The 22,505-nt window shown below is 36.4% G+C and overlaps 1 protein-coding gene across 1 annotated transcript in view; it reads right to left on the bottom strand.

Moving 5' to 3' along the window:
* Cftr (CF transmembrane conductance regulator) overlaps window positions 1-22,505 on the bottom strand; it is a 147,096-nt gene that overhangs the window by 39,179 nt on the left and 85,412 nt on the right. Inside the window, exons 13-21 of the mRNA XM_038319519.2 lie at window positions 20,072-20,158; window positions 16,739-17,447; window positions 14,717-14,845; window positions 10,718-10,755; window positions 9,716-9,966; window positions 8,128-8,207; window positions 5,984-6,134; window positions 4,870-5,097; window positions 2,038-2,138 (exon numbers count right to left, since the gene is read on the bottom strand). Of these exons, the coding sequence (XP_038175447.1) occupies window positions 2,038-2,138; window positions 4,870-5,097; window positions 5,984-6,134; window positions 8,128-8,207; window positions 9,716-9,966; window positions 10,718-10,755; window positions 14,717-14,845; window positions 16,739-17,447; window positions 20,072-20,158 (1,774 nt within the window). The remainder of the gene's footprint in view (window positions 1-2,037; window positions 2,139-4,869; window positions 5,098-5,983; window positions 6,135-8,127; window positions 8,208-9,715; window positions 9,967-10,717; window positions 10,756-14,716; window positions 14,846-16,738; window positions 17,448-20,071; window positions 20,159-22,505) is intronic.

The following is a 22,505-nucleotide window of genomic DNA, read 5'->3' as shown; positions in this document are numbered from 1 at the left end:
TGTGGACACAGAGTTATAAAAGAAGCCCAACACAAAATCATAAACTTACTAAAAATCGTAAGTTGTATGTCTGTGATTTGGTTTGATAGCTCAATTGTACATATCCTGAGTGTGAACACTGTAGGTGACAACACTGTATCACAAGATCAAAAGATTTGGTATGTCATTACTTCAAAAAATTAATGTCACAAAGAGAATTGTGAGCACCTAAGGTAAAGAGATTGTTTTAAAGTAAAGAAATAGGTAATGTGCACAAGGGTTTTAAATTATAAAGTCATCGTTGTAAGAATATAAGGAAGTAAACAGAAATACAACATTTATTTAATATTCTTCAGCTACTTCCAAAAGATACAGATGTCTTTATAAGAGCTCTCAAAACAAAAAATACAATCAAGGACAAGTGTGGAGAAGACACGAGGAACGTGTCTAGCTTAAAAACTAAGGATACTATATTTTAAGGAATTATTAAGATACCTCAGCTAACTATGAATACACATGGATAAGAAGAGAATTTAAAGGACTTTGTTTGAAATATAGTTATGTTCTGTTTTGAAAAAAATTGATTATAGAAATTTTACAATCACATGAACATAGGTTAGAAAACATAAGCAAAAGAAGTTATATGATGACTTTTAACTGGGAACTCTAGACCCTTCAAGAATGAAGCAGCAAATGAATGAGTATAGTTCAAAAGCCTAAAATCCAATGAAGGGTTAGCAAACATGGCTCAGCAGGGAAAGGCACCTGCTGCTAAGCCTAATGACTTGAGTAGATTTCTAGGACACATGGTGAAAAGAGGGAACTGACCCTGTCAATTGTCTTTGATCTCCACACTGATGTGGTGGCATGGACATCCCTCACCCACATAAATAAATGTAATAAATTTTTTTTAAAAAAATTTGTGATTAAGTTCTTAGGCCAACTCTAAAGTCTAACAGAAATATATCTTTTACTAGAATATAAATAGGGAAATGTGTAGCTTCCTTGCATTTCTCACCCTGGCCGCTGCAGCGTTGAGTCCTTGACACCATTTTAGCACATAAATATCACTTCAGGTTCTCTATGGTAGAAGGCACAATAAAGACAATACATGTCTTCAGACACACAAAGAACACAAATGCAAGACAACATCAGACAAGTGAAAAGGAGAGAAACAATGATAAACGCTTAGGAAGGAACAACAACTGAGATCACATGTCTAAAAAATATTATGAAAAATGTCAAGTTGCTGAATGTAAAAACCTAACATAGAGAAGAATTTCTTAAGCAGGAACCAAGTGCATAAGCCATAAAGGAAAAGACTAATAAATTAATCTTTATCAAATTCAATGTTTCCTTTCTTTGAGAGATACCATGAGTAAAGCCACTAGTTCATGGGACAGTTTGATGTATAGAACTTACAACTGACCCCGGATTCAAAAACACCTACAGATCAACTGAGAAACAAAATTTAAAAAGTAAGTTAAAAAGTAAGCAAACAACTTGAACAAGCACATAACAGAAAGAAAAAACAAAAAACAAAACAAAAAAAAACAAATGATCAACAAGAAATAGGCATTAAGATATCCTGACATTTTAGTAGTTACTTTACACTCCTCAAACTGGCAATATTAAAATTGTCTGAATACGAATTCTGATGGAAACATTCACATACTCTCTTAGATGAAGTATACACTATAGCACAACAGCCCAGGGAGTAACATGGCATCAGCTGGTAAAGTTAGGGAAATTCCCAGCAGTTCCTTTCACGCCTAGGATTTGCTTTGGAAAGCTTCTGAGCAAGAAGACATGTGCAACAATGTTCACAGTGACAATACATGAGGATGAAAGATAAATCAGGTCACCATTTAATGCATGACACAGAATGTCTTTCAATTTATCTGGACATTTTATTTCCTAAACGAGGTAATGTGCGCGCACGCACGCACACACACGCACACACACGCACACACACACACACACACACACACACCTTAAGATATTACCTACTCTTTGTTTTTTCCTTAACTTTTAAAAAAATTAAAGATAGTAACTTACCAAGCTATCCACGTCAATGCTGGTGTTTACAGCCCACTGTAAAGTACTCATGATATTCATAGCTAAAGTTAAAACAATACCAGTCGATCCTTCTCCTTCACCTAGATGTGGAAAGGGAGTTGAACAAGTGCATGTGATCTTTTCTGTGAATTGCTTTACTCATATCTCTTTAATCACATGTCATTTTATTCAAATTTCAATTTAATACTGATGCTAGTGGCTCCTAGGAACAATAATGCCCTCATCGAATAAGCTTTCAACTATTTTTTAAAATCAGTAGTGACTGAGTATTCACAAATTGTTGCACTTTTAAATGCTGGTTAGCTCCTGAAGGTAATGCTGGAATTGGGTAGACAACACATTTATCTCTTCTACTATTATTCTGTATGTAACAATGAAAAAAAATACTAGATTGAACACCAGATAAAAGGGGGGCCTGGGTTCAAATAAGCTCCTCTACAAAAAGCCAAAGGAGGGATGCATACTTCTGAAATAGCACAGGCAGGGGTAGACAGACTCAGCACCTTTGCAGGGGTCAGTTTCTGCTCATCAGAGGTGCCCAGAAGAAAGCAGACTGTGTGTCACTGGGCAGTCAGAAAACTAATGCCAGCCATTCATCAAGAAAGAAGTTTGCCTATTACATTAAAAAAAAAAAAAGAAAAAAGACTAACATGCTTGAAAAGGACAGTGCTAACATATTTTAGAGTAAATTTCTTTCAGGATTAGGAATGACAACTAATTAATATTTTCAAAAATTCAGAATTATGACCATAAAAATTTCCAAGATAGATGTTCATAAATTATTAATTCAGGTTATCGTGTACCAATTGATAGTGCTTGAATCAACCACCAAATAACTACCACAAGGTTAAACACAGAGATGAATAAGCCATACTATTATTTCTGAAATTTTTCATGTCTACATTTTCTCCAATTTAGATCTACCATAACTGCTTTCCTTGCATCAAATAATGTATTGAAAATTGTTAAAAGTTCACCCAGGGCCTCTATCTGTTTCTTGTTTTGAAGGCTAAAAAAAAATAAGATAAATGATTACAACAACAAGCAATACAATAGTTACTGGCAATTTATTACGAACAAGACTATGCTGTTTTGCAATAATGATCACACTTAGTACTATGGAGAGGTATTGCTGTGTGTCTGTGGCACACAAGAGAATTAAAGAAGTTGATTGGTGTCTCTCAGTTAAGTTAATGTAGGTTAAGACGGCTGAGTTCCTGGGCTATGCTTCTCATACAAGTGGAGGTGCTAAACAAGTCTGAGAGTTAAATGTTTTGATTACTGACCTTGGTAAGCCAAGACTCAGTCATAATCTTACCTATTCTGATAAAGCCTGTGATATACTGGCTTGAATTAATTGTTAAAGAGTTTTAATTCATGTAATTTAGTCATATTTTATTCCCTTTAGCTTATATAAAAATAATACTCTGTCCCCCTGAAATCACTTTAAGTTACTCTTCTGCACTGCTGAAGAGTCACAGACATGCCTGCCCATTTCCACTCCTCTCATAGTTTCACTACCCAGTGAAGCACGGAGAAAGCAAGGGATGGGGAAGCTGGCCATCCTCATAGCAACTGTGTGTTTGCAGGGGAGCCCAAAGCCAAAAGGAACTGGCTTCCTGTCCTCTTTAGGACTTTATAATTAGAGAATCTCTAATGCTAATTCAGGAGGCAGAATGGAGAAGCCTTCCTGGGGTGTGATCCTTATAAATTTGTTGAAGACAACTAATTCTGAGGGGTTGAGGGAGGGGAAGAGAAGGACTGAGGGAGAGGTAGTCAAAGAAAGGAAAGAAGGGGAGAGGGAGAGAGAGAAAGACAAGAGAGAACAAGTGTCCACAGGAGGAAGTGAAGACAAGCCAGCATCCATTCGAAATCTTCAGAAGCATACCTATGCCTGACTCTCCAGTACCTGTTCTTGTCCCTCCAGCTACCCAAGTGTGACACCCACGCTGAAGCCATATGAGAACATGTTAAAAAGTGCTTCTTTTGGGGTTGAGCAATTCTGTTCTTATAATAAAATAATGTTGTAAATCTGGCATTGGTGTGGCATTCACTCTGAACTTCTGTCATACATATAATAATATGCAATGTTTTATACATAAAATGTTATATATAAAACATATAGCATTTTGACTCAGATATCCAACACCTTAAAACAGAGGTACTCATTTATCTATACAGATTTTTGTTTTCTTAGTGTGACATGCATTATATCATATACTTCATGTCTCTTACTGCTTGAAAATCTTAAATTTCAGAAGCTTTGTATTTGAAAAATAATGCAGTTTTATCTACATTATTTTACTTCTGTGGTAATTTTTATTCATTCAAAATTCATAAAAGACAAAGAATTTTCCAAAAAACGTAGTTGTTAAAAGAAGAAAATTGACAGGAAGGGTGAAAGGAGAAGTGTGCGTGTGCACATGTGTGCATGGGCACACCTGCGCATTCCTCTTCCTCCATTCAGAGATAATTTTCTCATAAAGAAACCTATTAATTCGGAAGTCCTGCCAACATTACTATGAAAAGACTTTTCCTGTCAATCACATTTATGCTATCTGAATCAGTATCTCATCATTTTTTAAACAGCGGAACTAGGGAAAATACCATATAAACATTTAAACCAAATAAATTATTTGGAAACAAAACAACAGAAGTGCAAAGAAATTACTTGTATTGGTTGATAAGCCCCACAAGTCTACTTTATAGCATCTAAAGTTTTAATATAAAAATATGGCATTTTATTGACAGAAATTGTTACTTAAATGCTCAGCAATCTTTTGTTAACATTCGTCAATGAGTTCACAGTACCTGTTGTTAAAATGGAAACGAAGGTAACGACACAGAAGAAGAGGACAAAAATCATGTCTATTCTCATTTGGAACCAACGTAAGGTTGACAAATACATAAACCAGTTGGCAGTGTGCAAATTTAGAGTTTTGTGGAACAGAGTTTCAAAGTAAGGCTGGCGTCCAAAGGCACGTAGTGTCCATAGTCCTTTTAAGCTCGTAACAAGGTGAGTGAAAATTGGACTCCTGCCTGTGAATATCCCATAGGAGATAACATGAGCCTTTTAATACAGAATAAAATCTCACACTACCATGTTTCTGACAAATATCAACTTAGGAGAAACAACACCATAAGCATCACTGGTTAGAGGGGCTCTCACCCTGAGAGCAGAGCTTACATTTGTAATGCATGGCCCTTCCCTTTTACCTGCCAACTATGGGTGACAACTTAGTACAGAAAACAGCTGACAAAGATTTCTTGACAGGAGTCTTTGGTTTCCACAGACACCTGCATGAGCAAGAACTCCCCCCCACACTATCCCACCCCACTCACCCACACACACTCCCTCACCCCACTCCCCCCCACACTATCCCACCCCACTCACCCACACACACTCCCTCACCCCACTCCCCCCACACACTATCCCACCCCACTCACCCACACACACTCCTCCACCCCACTCCCCCACACACTATCCCACCGCACTTCCCCACCCCACTCCCACACACATACTACCCAACCCTACTTCCCCCACAAACACTACCCCACGCACTCTCACACACAAACACTACCCAACCCCACTCCCCCCCACTATCCCCAGCCCACTCCCCCACACACACACTACTCCACCCCACTCCCACACACACACCCCACCCCACTCCCACACACACACTACCCCACCCCACTCACACACACACACTACCCCACCCCACTCCCACACACACACTACCCCACTCCACACACACACTACCCCACTCTACTCCCACACATGCCACAGTTATATATTAGAGATGAAAAGCAGAAAACTTTCTCTTTTTTTTTTTTTTTTGAAAGCAGGATAATGGTGGTGAATCACAAAAAGCTCCTGTGGCTGCCTTAAGTCCAGGGGGCCCTGCACATCCATTCCATGCTGTACCTTCAGATTCCAGTTGTTTGAGTTGTTGGGAGGTATGAAGAAAATATGCCCTCAGTAAGATAAAGGCCACTAACCCAGGCACGGTGGCCAGGAAGATGTAGGGCTGTAAAATCGAAACGACTGTTATAGCTCCGACCACAATGAACAGCAACTGTGGGGTCAGAGAAAGCATGGCGGTGAGTGGAGGTGTCCCTTTTTAAAGTGGTGACTCGTAACACATCTATACATGGTCCTTTACCTGTTCCATTCTGAAGAAGGAATCGGGCATGTTCCCGGACAATGCTATCTCACAGGCAGTTTCTCCTGGTTTCATGGAAATAGTTTTTATAATGGTTTACTCCCTTCTCAAAACTCACCTACTCGTATTGTAATAATTGGAGATATTTCATTTATTTAATTGGAGGAAATTAAGCATTATTTTTCTATCCATACTGTCAAAATGAGTTTTGCTTACCAACCACAGGCATCTCTTTATATTACCTCCCAAAATAATTAGAATGCTGTTTGCAATACTTGAATGTGTTTATCAGATGGACAGTCTACATGACATCAAGCCCACATTATTTTTAAAAGTTAGAGGTCTCCTAATATTTATTTCACAATAGCTAATTTGAATATGCAAACCATAAACAATCATTTTAAAACCAACCTAGTGCAACTTCCCTAAGCTAGTGAGTGAGCCGATGCTTCACTGGTTCCCATGGGCTTACTAGCTGGTGCCCTGTTGGGGAACGCTGAGGGTTGATCTTAGACCTAAGGAAACCTTTCAGTTGTCTGCTGCTTCACAAAGCCCTAGTAGCTCTATGACTTGAGCTGAAACTGTTGAAGCTGCATGGAACTTGAAAGCCATAACAAATGTAAAATCTTTCATTTGTAAGATAAATATTTGAAAATTATGTCTCCCAGATTTCTGAGGTGAACTTTAAATTGACAGAAGATACTCAGTAGACCATCAAAATAAAAAAAAATATTTATCACTCAGTACCATTTTTAATACTTTAGCATACAGACCCAAATATATGTCCACAGTCCAGTGAGTATCTAATTATATTATATTGCACTGTGTTGTATTTTATTAGTATACTCATATTATGCACCTATGATTTACTTTCCTGGAATGTGAAACTAATGGTCAGTGTTAAAGACACACAAAATCACACTTTTGAGCACCTGAATAAAAACATGGGTTAAAAAATTCCAACAGGTGTTGCTACTGCTAAGTTATATCTTTACACACAGCAATGAAGGAAATCCAAAACACAGTTCACATAGAACAGTGTATTTGATTATGTCAATCATTTCAGAGGAGGTAAATCAACAGCTGGTTTCTCTGTGTGTGCTGATGTTGCTTGTGTATACACATGAGGGTGAGAGTCCCTATATTTTTATTCAAGTTCTTTCAATATAGTATTATTTTGGAGAGAACAAAAGGGGACAAGATATAAGAATGAATCATCCGAATAAGGGCAGTGTTGCGTTCCAACTATCTCTTCAAGCACATTTGCTCTTGAAGTATCAGGAAGTCTTCAGAGAGCTCAGAGGCTGTGTCTGGATCAGCAGGCAAGGGTATCAGCTTACAACTGCCCTAGGTCCTGTGACCTTGGAGTCCTAATGTGGCTCAAGGTGACTTTCATTAACTGACTGGAGAGTCAGTCTCACAGCACAGCTATATGGGAGGTCTAGTCACTGAGGGCAAGCCCTCACAGAGTCTGAACATTTCTTTTCCTTCATGTTTTCTACAACCCATCTTCTTTCTCTCCATTAAGTCTCATTTTGTGGGACACTACCTAATTTGTACTGCTCATGGGTAAGGCTGGAGTGGAGTGGAGTCTATTCAGAGACTCCATCTATTTCAGTGAGGGACCTAGGAAATGGAGGATGGTATCAAACAGATTTTATGGCCATCCAGCTAGATAGTCTCACATCTAAAGGAGAGCCTGACAGGAATAAACAGACCCAACTACTCACAGAGCTGGTTAAAGTTCTGACTTTTGAAGACTGTTCTCCATAAAACTTAAGTCATTAACCAGGACTTCAACTATTATAGGAAAAATAAGCAAAAATGTACTTGCTTCTTTTTGAAACTATTGAGAAAACTTGATGGTAAGTAAAAAAACCCTTCATAATGGTTATTCTGTACAAACCTGGATGAAGTCAAATATTGTAAGTGGCAGGAAGTCATCCAAAATTGCTACATCTTTGGAGAATCTGTTAATAATCCCACCTGTGATACAAATAAAAATTTTCAAAAAAGCAATTTCTTATAAAAGGACACCAATGTATTTATTTCATATCAATATGATTTACAGCAAAAGAGTTTAGAATAAGAATTATCATCTAATCATAAAATCAAGGACTTAGCAAATATTAGCACTGCTCAAAATTCTAGTTATGTATTCAAGTTATTGTCTCCTACTTTGAACTTTTATAAAATACAGAACCCTCTACGAGTCAGCTCAAATCAATGTCGTTACTCAGGTTATTTTATAATTAAGGTTAGATATGGTTGGTCATCCTACCACTCAAACCTCACTTCGGCTGCTCTGAGCTTCAAGTTCTTTAATGGGTTGGTTCTCATCCTCTCTTTAGTTCATCTCCAAGACACAGGACATACACAGCCTTCCATGTGAAGTCTATGCCCTCCAGATGCAACTCTGCAGAATCCATAGCTGTCTCCTTTATATGGTACATCCCAGATGAGATTCCTTTTTTATTTTATCTATCTTTTCCACTGACAGTCCAAGCTTCAACCTGTATTCTAAATTTCAGGCTCACACATCAAAGTCTTGATTATCTGTTGCCTCAATGAACTAAAACTCCCATGTCTACTACATGCCTGGGACAGAGCTGGGTACAGAGATAACAGAGGTAATTAACTCACTCTCCTTATCCTTGAGGAATTCATTGTCTAAAGAGGAGCTAAACAAACAATTTAATAAAGTGTAACATAACACTATGACAACATTGTAATAGCTAACCTTATCATTCACTAACTATTAGCAGCAGGATGAAGTCCAAAATTCCTTGTTTAATATTTAAAATATTTAATACTTTCCCTTAATTTGTCCTTAACTAACCTAGGTTCCTCTATTCAAATACTCTTTCACTAAGTGTGTCTATTCTCTAGACAGTCTATCCTTTCCTACCTTCCTGCTTCACCTTGTGTTGTTTCCTTCTGTCTAAAACCCTTTCTCCTCATCTCCTCCTGTCTATTTTGTACCTCTTTCCTGGTGTCAAAAGGCTTGATACCAAGTATCATGTACTGTAGCTGTCTCAAAATATATTTAAAATCTTCCCTTTCCCCCAATGTCCTTTTATACATTCATATGACTACTTTGAAGAGTCTCCTGAAACAGTTATTTTCCCCATCAAAGACACTTTTCATAGCAGAATTTTCTATTTTCCATTATAACTTCAAATTTCTTTCTCCTGGGAACAATATTATAGAGGAGACTATAATGTCTGGGGAAAAGTTAGATCAAGTATGTGAAACAAAAAAGGCCAAGTTATCAAATGAGGTGCTTCTACTGAGACTACTGCGCCAATCACATTATGACAAAATGAGTTACCCTATTAGGGTGATACAGAAATACCGGTCACCATAGGCCTCATTGCCTTCAATATCTGAGAAACATGAAAGAAGGCCGCTGAGTAAGGGGCAGATGCCTGTGCTCAAGCTGTTAGACAGCAAGTGAGCAGGGAGTTCCATTTTAGACAGCTAATCCAAATTACCTGCTTTTAGTGTGTTCAAGGTTGACATTGGTGCATGAAGAATAGAATGTAACATTTTCTGGTGTAAAATTCTTGCTGCTTTGATTAGTGTATGCACCAGGGGCAAACCTCTGAAGAGGCCCAAGGCAAGCAAAGTGTCAGCCACTCCCACATAAATGTAAAAAATGTAATAGAAGCTTGTATGGGTGATAATCACAAGATAGGTGTTATTTGTAGCTAAAGTAGCATTTTTTCCATCATGCGTAGGGTTGCTGTAAAACAAAAAAAAATAATGGTTATTATTTTACAACCAAACTTGCAACTGAATCATAATAAAAGCATAAAGAAGCATGAATTATGGACTTAAAAGAGACTATCCCCATAGGTTTATAACTTTGGTCTTGCCAAAAAAGTTTTAAGTTTTCTGATAATGGAAATAGATGCAGTTGATACTGATTTGAGAAAATACTTAGTAGAAAACAAATGTAAAATGTTTATTTATTGCATTTCATGGAAACAGAAAACCACTAATTTTTAAAAGATAAGTGAAGATCCGAGGGCACTAAACAGCTTTCAGCTTAAACAAATTCAGGAAACTTTATGGCTCTCCTGAGCATCCACAGATTTAGTTGCTGGTGGAAGGAGAAAAAGACTCTTAAAATGGATCTTTACTGAGCAGGGATGCATTTATATTCCTTGTCATCAGTTTGCTATAACAACCACTTGCATAAAACTCACACTAAACTAGGCGTCATAACAACCTAGAGCCACGTTAAAGTAGATGTGGTGACATGCATGAGATACATGCACATACCACGCAATTCTACATATGGGGCTTGAGCGCAGAATTTAGTATCTTTGTCCTGGAATTCATCTCCTCAGAAACTGAAGAATGACTGTAACTTGTTTTTCTCCTCTCATAATTTGGAGGAATGTGTAGCTACTTAAACATAGCAGATATGGAAATACTATAGAATCTCCAAATGGAAATAAAACAAAATCCACAATATGCAGAATACTCACTTTTTAAGCAACCACAACACAAATAAAGAAGCAGCCACCTGGAATGGAACAATCCACAGTTGATTTTTTTCTACATCTTTATCTGTGCTTTCCACACTCATTTCTAAATTCAACACGGCCAACATCTCAGTGCACACACGCTCAGTGTCTTGGCTTTGCACTTCTGGAGTCAGCAGCTACAGTAATTGTTTTAAATGACACTATTGGGGTAAGTTAAGACTCAGCTACTTAAATAATAAATTTTATTTTATTTTATCTTACTAGTTTTAATAATGAAAATTGAATGGCATGATTTTAATAGTCATGTTTTCTCACTGTATACAAAGTCCCCATGTACTGTCTTAGTAAAAAGAAAAATTTTGTTTTCTTGAGATTCAAGTAAATGCAGAACAACAAAAAAATCCAGCAAAAATCTGGGCTTTTGAAAAGTCTTTGCTCTTATACAAATGCCCTCCTCTGTCTTCAGACTAATGAAATTACTCAAGACTCTAGATAAGGCACATGCACTGAGACACTCAATTATTACACTCCTTCTATGTTCTGACTAGAAGAAAACCACTGGCCACACTATGAAGAGAAGCAGATCCAGGAAATGCATATCTCTGAATGGGACAGTAGACAACTCTTCTAAAAAGTGGGCCTAGATACTAATGTAAAGTTATTTCCCGGCTGTCAGGTGAATTCATCAATCCAAACCGTTTCTACTGACAATAGTAAAAGCATTTTTGAAGACTTGGTAGGAGGCTTTAGAAAAAAGTTTTGAGGGTGAAAGAAACAACAGAGTAACTCTATCATTTCACTCTAGAATGCTTCAAGGCTATGACGTTCAAGTGAATTTTCAAAGAGTGACACTCCTAGATGATTAAGTGACAGTAGCAACAAACTAAATAATAGTCATTTTCCATTAGTAAACTGAGGAGGTTAAACATGATGCCTTATTACATGAAATGCAGTAAATTCATAGATTTTCATGCATTTTGTATGACAAATAATGCCCTAAAATATGCATCCACAAAAAATAAGATGCTCTGAGAAGACTACCATTATTCAACAGGAAAGGTAGTATTATGGAAACACCCTATGTCTCTATCTTATTACTGAAACAAAGCCACTCAGGAACTCCTAATTAACAACCTAAAGAAAGATCAGTTCTCTGATGTAGGCTTAAAGGCTGTAAGATAAAACGGTGACCAGGATCTTCAGATGTTGCACCCTCTGGTTATTGTAAAGGAAACAGGAAACATCCCTTAATCCACTGTTTACATTTTCCCTTTCTAGTCCTGGATACACTGCCAAGAAGGGCCACTAGAAAAAGTAGCACAATGGAAATTTTAGTCTATTTGCTTAGTGTTAATAAGAACTTAGAAAAGACATAGTTTTTAGAGGAAATGGATAAAATGTACACTTTTCCAAAACGACACATGAAAGAAAAATGTTAGCAAATTAAATATTCAGGTTTTTTTCTAGTTTAGCAATTATGAAGAAACAGGAAAAAAACAGGATGAACTGCTAAATTTATTTCATATTGCAAAAACAAAACACATTAAATAAATGCTATAAAATCATAAATATAAATGGATATACAGCCTTTATTAAGGTTTAAATTAGGTAACTCACTATGAAGGAGGAGGATATGCATCTTGATGTTTCTGTGGGTATTTTCATCATTAAATATAAGGATCTATCAGTGCTTATAAAAACTAAACTACCACTGTGGACTGGCACCTGTCCCACAATGGAATGTACCAGGAAACATTCTAATAGTCAAAAGAACTGCACAGATTGATACTAAGAAAAAAGTTTATTCTAAAGGAAAATCTATGTAAATTTTGATTGAAAGAAAGTAACACAATTGTAGACATTAGCATATATGTTGTTTAGCTATACAAGCATACACATCATTTTAAAATTACTATATTTCTATTATTGCTCTTCTTGTTCTTCAGCACTTTGAAAGTTACTCAACTGGCCAATGTCTATAAGATATTGGAAAAAAAATTCATGCCATTAGATTATTTCCTGCCCCCAAGAGGACGTGACTGAATTTTGCCCATCATGACTTTCTTTTCCTTGCCTTTCCTTCCTTTTCCTTCTTCCCTTCCTTCCCTCCCTCCCTCCCTCCCTCCCTCTCTCTCTCTTTTCTTCTTCCCTTCTTCTCCTTTTTCTTTCTTTTAGTAATAATGACAGCTCAGTGAACAAAGCGTAGTTACATGGCATTTGTTTTCTCATCAATAGTTAATTTCTTGACTAATGACAAGATGATTTTTTTCCTTAGGTGAATGTTGATGGTTTGGATTTAAAACGACCCTTAGGCTCATGTGTCTGAACACTTGGTCTCAAGCTACTGCACAATTAAGGAAGGCTCTTGAGCTTTACACTTGCTTTCAGAGTGTGCATGCAATATGAACATTGCCTTACTACCCTGCTGTCATACCTTCCCAGACTCCAGGAATATAGCTCTCAAACATAAGCCAAAATTAATTATCCTTTCCTTAACTTACTGGTGCTTTATCATAGCAACAGGAACAGTAACCGAGTGAAGGAATAATACTGCATACTTGTGTAGCAGGTCAACATACAATCAAAGCATTATATCATTGTGGAAGGCAACCAAGCCTCCCTCAATGGAAGCTGCCCGAGACAAAAGTGCTACAGATGAACAAGAATCACCACGAGTCACCACCTGTTTAGTTAATAACTAGACTAATATCCAGAAATCTTTTCAGTGCTTAATTTCAATTCATTCAATTTCAATCAGTACTCTTGATAGTCTGAGCCTTCAGATCTTAAAAACTAAATATATTGATGATTATCTTGCATATCACCATAGAACCTTCGTTTGGCGTTGGATGGAGATAGAGACAGAAACCCACGTTGGAGCACTGTACTGAGCTCCCAAGGTCCAAATGAGGAGCAGAAGGAGGGAGAACATGAGCAAGTAAGTCAGGACCGAGAGGGGTGCATCCATTCACCGAGACAATGGGACTGATCTAATGGGAGCTTTCCAAGGCAAACTGGACTGGGACTGATGAAACATGTGATCAAACCGGACTCTCTGAATGTGGCTGACAAGGAGGGCTGACTGAGAAGCCAATGGCACTGGGTTTTGATTCTACTGCATGTACTGGCTTTGTGGGAGCCTAGTCTGTTTGGATCCTCACCTTCCTAGACCTGGATGGATGGCGGAGGAACTTGGACTTCCCACAGGGCAGGGAACCCTGACTGCTCCTTGGACTGGAGAGGGAGTAGGAGGGGGCATGGAGGGACGGGAAGGGAAATGGGAGGAGGGAAGGAGGTGAAAATTTGTAAAATCATATAATTTAATTAAAAGATATAATGAATGAAATGAGGATTATAGGTAATAAAACTATACTGTACTTGGGATTCATGCTAGCTGTGTGAATTTTAGTGGCTCTTATCACAAAACAAAAAAATGTTATTTGAGATGACAGCTGTGTAATTATTTTTGCTATAGTAACCTTTTTACAATGTGTATGAACCTTTAAATATGTTGAATATATTAAATATGCCCAATAAAATTTATTTTATGACAAATCTTCATATACAGTATTTGTATTAAAGTATATTTTATGTTTTGCCTGAAATACTAAAATATCAATAGTAATTCTAATTGTGAATTTTTAAAAAAATTTTTTAATTTACTTTTTTGTGTATATGTATTTTGCCTATATATCTGTCTATGCACCACATATATGTGGTACTCACAGAGGCCAGAAAAGAGCACTGGATTCCCTGGGACTGGAGTTACACACGATTGTGAACCACTTGTGGGTGCTGGAAATCCAACTTGGTCCTCTGTAGACACAGCCAGAGCCCTTACCCACTGTGCCAACTCTCCAGCTACCATTGGCTTCCAAAAGCCATGACCTATCCAGTTAGCTACCATTGACAGATTAACAAGTATTTACATGCATGCACCCATACAAATGCAATCCTTGATTTAAAGTCACAGTAACAGTTTACAATAAACATGCTTACCTCAACCAGAAAAACAAGCACGCACCAAATCAGCACTATAAGCAAGCTTTTATGGAGAGTAAAATAGCGGAGGTATGTGTTCCATGTCGTCACTGGGGGGATCTTCACCATATCGTCAAAAAAACACTCCTGGGGAAAGAAGCGTGGTTCTGAAACAACTTACTCCATCCCACCTCTGAGGTCTTACTTTTAATTCAGGGAAATAAAGGAACAACTCGCTGGGCTGTGGTGGCACATGCCTGTAATTCCAGCACTTGGGAGGCGGGTGGATCCCTGTGAGTTAAAGGCCAGCCTGGTCTACAAGAGCTACTGGCAGGACAGGCTCCAAAGCTACAGAGAGACCCTATCTTGAAAAAAGGCTAGTTTTGAAAACTAAGAAACACAGTGATCTTGTAGGACAGTGTTAGCATTTAAATGCTTCCTAACAAAACAAGTTTTGTCACGTGGTTGGTGCCATCAGACTGAAGTTCCCAAACTTTCCTTGATTTGAATTGTTTCAGTGATCCATAGTCAAGTGTAGTTTGGAACTTGCTAACTATTATATCATTTATTTTTTTTAAAAAAGCTAGTTTATGTTTACATATTCCTTAGGTATTATGGATTTTTTTAGTTATAACTTCAGTTACAAAATTCTAACACTAAATATATTTTTCTAGAAGCCTTTAGGTTTTTTTTTCTGGAAGATAGATTTTTAAAATGTGGGAAAAAAGATTCCTTATATATTCTAAAAGAAAAAGATGGGGTTGTTCTTCATACAGATCCATGGAGTTCACAAGTGGCATTAGACTTACAAAGGAGTCCTGTTAAGCTGGAGGAAGGTTCACTGATTAGAAATTAGATTGTGGGACTGGATTGACCTTTATTTGAATTCAAGGACTACAAGCAACATCCTAGGATGCTTGAATGGGTATCTGTTGCTGAATTTCTCAGAATTTTATTTTCTTTTTCTGCAAATAGGGGCAAGGATATGACCTTCCATCACAGGGAAGGGAATAAAGCATGATGCCTGGAGTTGAAGTAATTGATGACCTGGTAACATAATTAGTCAAAGAAATCACTCGTTACAATGCAGACTGACAAAAATTTATAGACTTCAATTTGGGTGTTTCACTTAGAAGGATATTAAATCCCACAGATGAACTATCTTTTAGCAAATCATTTTAAGATTATAGAAATACTGAGTGATATTTTGGGGGAATTACTTATCCTTTAATTTGACAACACAGTGAACTCTGACCTAAAGACAGGAAATGTGATTGACCAAAAGGTAACTTTCTATTAAAGACTGCCACCACTAAACATGTTCATTTTCTAGGACTCTATTTTTAGCTTCATCTAAGGCACAAGCATTGCTTAGTAAACAATAGCTCTCCTGTTTTGCATTTTTAAGAAAAGTCATTTTGTTCCTTAACCTACAGTGACAGTCTTCCAGTCTGAGTATTGGTATATATATGTTAAGCTTCGCATATGTTCTTTAAAAGAAAAAAACTTTTCAAAATCATAACACATAAAACAAATCTGAAATGTTGGAAAGTGCATATTAACCAAGTTCAGGCATTAATGTTAATTATTCTTGTCAAGAAGCCAGTTTTTTGTAACCCTTATCAAGGCTATGCCTGTTTAGATGTCTTGATGTCTACATAAACGCAACTATTTGCTTATAAACATACTTTACTCCATTTTGTTCTAGAAAACCACTAAATCAGACAATTATTAATTTATAATAACAAATACCATATCATGGGCCTAGTAAAGGGACTCAATACTAAGCCCTTGTTTGGTTCACACCTTTTGGAGAGATGTGATGTTTCAATTACAATCAGAAATATTTTATATAATATATATTATATATATAATATATATATTATTTTATATTTGAAGTTGCTTACACAGATAATGGACTTTGCACCCTTAACCCAGAGACTACAACAGAATGCCATGAAACATGAAATATGCATCAAAATTCACTAAAATTATAGAGTTATGATGATGAGTGCACTTTAAGACGTTGAGAGTACATACCTTTAAATCCTCTTCATTAACTTCTTCAGTGATGTTCAATGCACTGTCTTCAGACAGCCGTCTTGAATATATGTCCACTTCATTTAAGCTTATCTGAGGGGCTAAGGAGATCTTTCGAATGGAAGTCCTTGTCCTCTGAATGTTGCTGAAGCCCTGGGTGGGTGTGTATGTCATGAGGTCCAAAACAGACTGTCTTCTTCTGCCTGGAAATGTGGGGCCAGTGGGGATTATGTTGCTGCGAGGCAGGACTGCCTCTCCCTGTTCAGAATCTGGAACCAGGGACAGTCTCCTTTCTTGGGACTCATCAGAATCTCCTTCTGTGACTAATGGAGTCTTTGGCACAATGGAAAATTTCCTCATATTGCTGAAGGAATTTAGAATAGAGCTCTTCCTTTTTTCTCCATACTCTCCAGTCTGTTTAAATGACTGTTTGGTTTTGTTCCAGGTGACAGAGGACTCATCTACTGAGAACCTGCGTAAGGTCTCAGTTAGAATTGAGCTTCTTCTCTCCTCAGTAAACTGGTCAAAGGTGTCATACCCCATGAGTTTTGAGGTGAAGTCTGCACGTAGACTTTGTAATTCAGAAAATGTCCCATAGAAATAGCTGCTGCCCTCATGCAAAATTAGTATTTTGTCAGCTTTCTTTAAGTGCTCCATTTTAGATGTGACCAAAATTCTAGTTTTGTTGGCCATCAATTTACAGATACAGCTTTGGGAATATAAAAATATATAAGACTTTACTACATAAATAGTGATGTATATTTAATTTTAGCATCTTATTAATGTATCACTGCATAAAATCTTTATCATGGCATTCTGTTACTTAATATGGTTATATGGATAAATATTTCATAGTAACTATTAGATGCCTTTTGATTGCAGCATGAAATTTCGTATCATGCTGTAAAGGTGATTGCTAGTAGACAGAAAAAGAAATTCAATTTTTGTTAAGCAATAATTATGTGATTTTAACCAAATCATTTTCTCTTAGGTCTTGGTTTATTTCTCTAGAAAATAAAGGACTTGTTAGGTGATCTTTAATGTTCCTGAAAGTTTATATTTCCATATAGCTTCTAAAATGTCAGAGGTTTTCTTTTTTAATTTTTTATTTAATTTTCTCTTGAATTTTATGTTGACTAATCTGTTTTAAAACAAAATGTAACAACTAAGAAATAAGTTAACTTTCCTCCAATAAAATTTTCCTATACTTTAAAGGTAAATCTTAAAGTGTACTCTCTAGTGGGAATCAATTTCTTTTATCCCTTAATTAACAAAAATAAGAACCATCACTATATCCTTAAATATAAATAATAACAGTTAATTTTATGAGGGTAAGACATTAGCTACAGTTACAATATCATAAATATAGCACGGGGTATTACATTTAATGGGATTTTCTTTTCTGTCTTAAACTAGAGAGACTTGCTAAGAACAGACTTCTAAAAGGCAAATACATTGGAAGACTGTGGTACAAGCCCATATCACTGGCACTAAGAAGTCCCAGAACCAAAGGAGCCTCCTGTCTTAAAAATCAAAGCAGTTCTTTCCCTACAATGAAGCTAAACTCTATTGTATGTAAAGCAAAACAGACAACAACTGAACAAACAAAAACAGCACAATGACTCCTAGAAGATCTAAACAAGAAATCCAGGCAAAGGTAATTAGTGCCCTGGACCCAATAGAACCAACCGTTCATGTAAAATTCTGCAGCAACCTTTCTTGCTAAGGCATCACACAGAACCTGTATCATTCTGTACTACTCAAGGGTTTGTGCTCTTGTATCTTTATTAACAGCTTAGAAAATGTTTGTCTTAAGCTGAGTTGTATGCTTAACGTAGTGATGGTTACTCAGCATTCTGACTATATGAACTCAGGGAATTGATGCAAAGTCCATTACAGAGCAACTTTAGAGACTCAAGATAACAGGTATGTTAATGCAAGGCTGTACTGAAAAAGAGGATGCAATAAGCTTTAAGTGAAGTAGAAACATGACTAGGGCCTTCTATATCCTTTTCATTAGATTAAAATTAAGTAAGAGAAGATTCATTATTAAGATGCCTTGTCATATATGTACTTCTTCACTATAGCTTAGTTCAGAAACATATGAGCAAAACTGGAGATTGGGAAGTGTAAAGTAGAGACGGTGTTGATGGGACTTGGCATTTCATTCAGAGATCACGGATAACATGTTCTTGGGGTTATGACTAGAAAAACAATGCTAATATACTCCATTCAACTGAGACATAAACTGAAAATATCAAACAAAATAATGTTTCTGAATAAAAGTAGCTCCAGGATAGCGGGCTTCTGTTAGCTTCAAGTGTTAAATGTAATGAAGTCCAGAATTAAACATATCATTTAAGATATAAAAGAAAATAATCAGGACTCTAGAATATTTCAACCATTGACAATGTCCTGAAGTAAAACTTTGAAATAAACCAATAAATAATTAAGTCATTTAACACACAAAACATTTCCTACCACTTAAAATCCAAGAAGGCTGCAATGTCTATTCTAATAGAGTACTTTGTTATCCATGAAGTTATTTTTAAAATTTGAATTCAAGTCATATTGCTAACTGCATCTCTTAGGGACTTCATACCCATTGGTATCTAATAAGAGCTTTAAGGAAGTATATATCCCAGTTCTCTGTAACACAGATGGGGCTGGGTCCAGGAAAAGACTAACGCAGATGTACAGTAAGGGCATTCACCATTACACAAATCATTATTTTTATCCACAATATAAAATTAAATACTAATACAGAAAGATATGTGAAAATCTAAAAATATAACCACTTAAAATACAGGAAGACATATCTCAAGATAGCAATAATATAAAAAATTACTTAACTATCAATTGAAGCAGGTCATCTATCAAAGAAATTGGCTTTACAAGTGATCATCAGAAAAGGTTTTGATAGAAGCAATCTTCAGCCTTGGCCATGAAGGGAGGCCAGAACTGAATAAGTACTGTATTACTATATTACATTCTGAGTCATAAAAATGGTGGCTGTATTGCTCTAGCTTAGTGGTTCTCAACATTCCTAATGTTGTGACCATTTAATACAGTTCACCATGTGTGGTAACATCCCACCATAAAATTATTTTCATTGTTACTTCATTACTATAATTTTGCTAGTGTTTTGAACTGTATCTGATATGTGGGATATCTGATATACAACCACTGAGAAAGGGGTTGTTCACTCTCAAAGGAGTTGTGATCCACAGATTAAGAACCACTGCTCTAGAGCTAATATGCAGCTTGTGATGATAGAGACATTTTATTATCTTTTACCATTAGCATTATATATAACTCAGTCAAAGAACATACTTTTCAAATATTTGTTCTTCAGTTAAGACATCTAGGTATCCAAAAGGAGAATCCAGGAGGTACAGATCAGCATCTTTATATACTGCTCTGTAAACAAAGCAGAAATGAAGTTAGGGTTCCCTCCATTTTTTTGCATTTAACTCAGAACTGATATTTTAAACCTTTGACATGTGTTATAGAAATTCCATCAGATTCCTGAACTGAAAGCACTTTTCACAACATGGGGCAGAAGTAACACTGTTAGTAACTTCTTCCAGAGCTATGCTAGTAATAGTCCCAACTATATTAAATGAGGAACAATGAGATAATTTACTTTGGATCTCCTCCTTATAGACTGTCCCTGAACCTCTTTCATGAGTGTTACACATAGGTAATGATCAATGATTCAGAATAAGAAAGAATACATATGCAACTTAACTGTTTAAAAAAAAACCTTTTGTGTTTGAGTGTTTTGCCAGCATGCATGTGTACCATGTGTGCTGAGTGTATGGAGGCAAGAAGAGGATGTCAGATCCCCTGGATTGAAGTTACAGATGACTGTGAAGCAACAATGTAAATGCTGGGCTAAAATACAGACCTTACAGAAGAAGAGCCAGTGCTCTTAACCACTGAGATATCTCCCCAGCCTTTAATTTACTTTAAATTAAAGATAAAAACCTTTAAGTAATTTGACTTAACAATAGTAAAAATATAAAGATATATTTTCCAAATAAACATAAATGAAGTAATTTCTTTATAACTTTAAATTTTTCTCAGGAATGATTATTAATAATGCTATCTCTATTTCAGCTACATAGGTCATTTTTTAAAAGATAATTGTTGATTCTTTTGCTTTCAAAATGTACTTAATCATCACATAATAAGAAAAGCAATGAAACAAAAATAAAAATAGCAAAAATTCTAAATAAAACCATGAAAAAGCCTTTATGCTGTAAATTGTCTAGAAGGCAATATGGAAGAACTAATGGACTCCACAGAAATGTGCTATCTTTAACCACATTTAGCTCTTACTTTTTTCTCTGCAATATAGTTAAAATGTTATCTGTCCCCTCTGAGATTAATCCACTATGAGTTTCTACAAGAGGACTGAAATTTAGTTCAATATGGTGCTTAGAGATAGGCCCTTTGGAAAGTGACTAGGATTAAGATCATCAAGGTGGAGTTTCACGATTGGATAATTGTGACTTCGTGAGGAGAGGGACACACACATACACACACATTTACACAGAAAGACACAAACATATTCACACACACACACACACACAAACATACTCCTTGTCTTGACGTGTGATTTTTCTATGCTGTATAAAGACTCTACCAACAGGATACCATCACCAGACCTGACTCCTTATTTTTAGACAATAAATGGGAACAAAAATAAAGTGGGTGTCTGAAAAATGTATTCAGAATGCATATTGGTACTACACACAGACTAACACTCTCCTTCACATGTATGACTAATTTCTCAAATGTGTGTGTTTGTGTGTGTTCATCATACAAAAGAAGATGGCATATTGCACATTTGGATGAGAATAACAGTGAACAACTGTTTTTAGTAGTACTATGCATATATGCTAGTACATAGCAAATATGACTAAATCTTAAACTAGTAAATAGAAATCCTATGCTGAAGTAACATACTCTCATAAATCATATATGATTGTTGGCTCACAGATAAGGAATTAACTTCCAAATGATTATAAAACCATCATCTCATCTGTGAACTCTCTGTATCAGATGATCTGTTTTCCCAGTGTATTCTCAGGATCAAGGCACAGCTGAATGTAAGGAGTCAAGATGACCTGGATTAAATAGTGACTGTACCATTTCCTTGTGGCTTTTGGTAAGTTAATGTCTGACTACCTCAATTATCTTGTGATTTCTTCCATAAAATGTAGAGAACAATTTCTGCTTGTAGGGTTGTATGGGGCTTAATATCACAAGAGAGAGAGAGAGAGACAGAGAGAGAGAGTGGTATCAAGAAATCAGTTGTCGGTACAATGTTTACTTTTTTACTTTTCCAGATTTGGGAAGTAAAAGAAAGAAAAGGGGCCAAGATACTGAGACAGTACTAACTCAATGTAATTTCTCATTAACAACTTTGGTAACACAATAAAAAGAATTTTGTTTGAATAAAACTAAAGGCCATCTGACATCCCCTAGCACCAACTGTCTTTGAACAGACTACACTTAAATAAGATGTTTTCTTTCTGACAAGAATTATATGTGTTTCTTTTTGACAGCTTCTAAGTCCTCAGGGCACTTTCTTAATACTCACATGACCCTTATGACGATAGGAATCACAGATAAAGGCATGTGTTCACTGTAAACCACAGCTGGGTGTGGTGGCACACACCTGTAATCCTAGCACTCAGAAGCAAATGCAGGAAGACCATGAGCTCACACAGGGAGACCTTGTCCCTTGTCTCAGAAC

The sequence above is a fragment of the Arvicola amphibius genome, chromosome 2 (assembly GCF_903992535.2).
Source record: "Arvicola amphibius chromosome 2, mArvAmp1.2, whole genome shotgun sequence".
Lineage (NCBI taxonomy): Eukaryota > Metazoa > Chordata > Mammalia > Rodentia > Cricetidae > Arvicola > Arvicola amphibius.
Note: the sequence above shows the minus strand (reverse complement) of the source record. Positions and strands in the feature narration are given on the sequence as shown.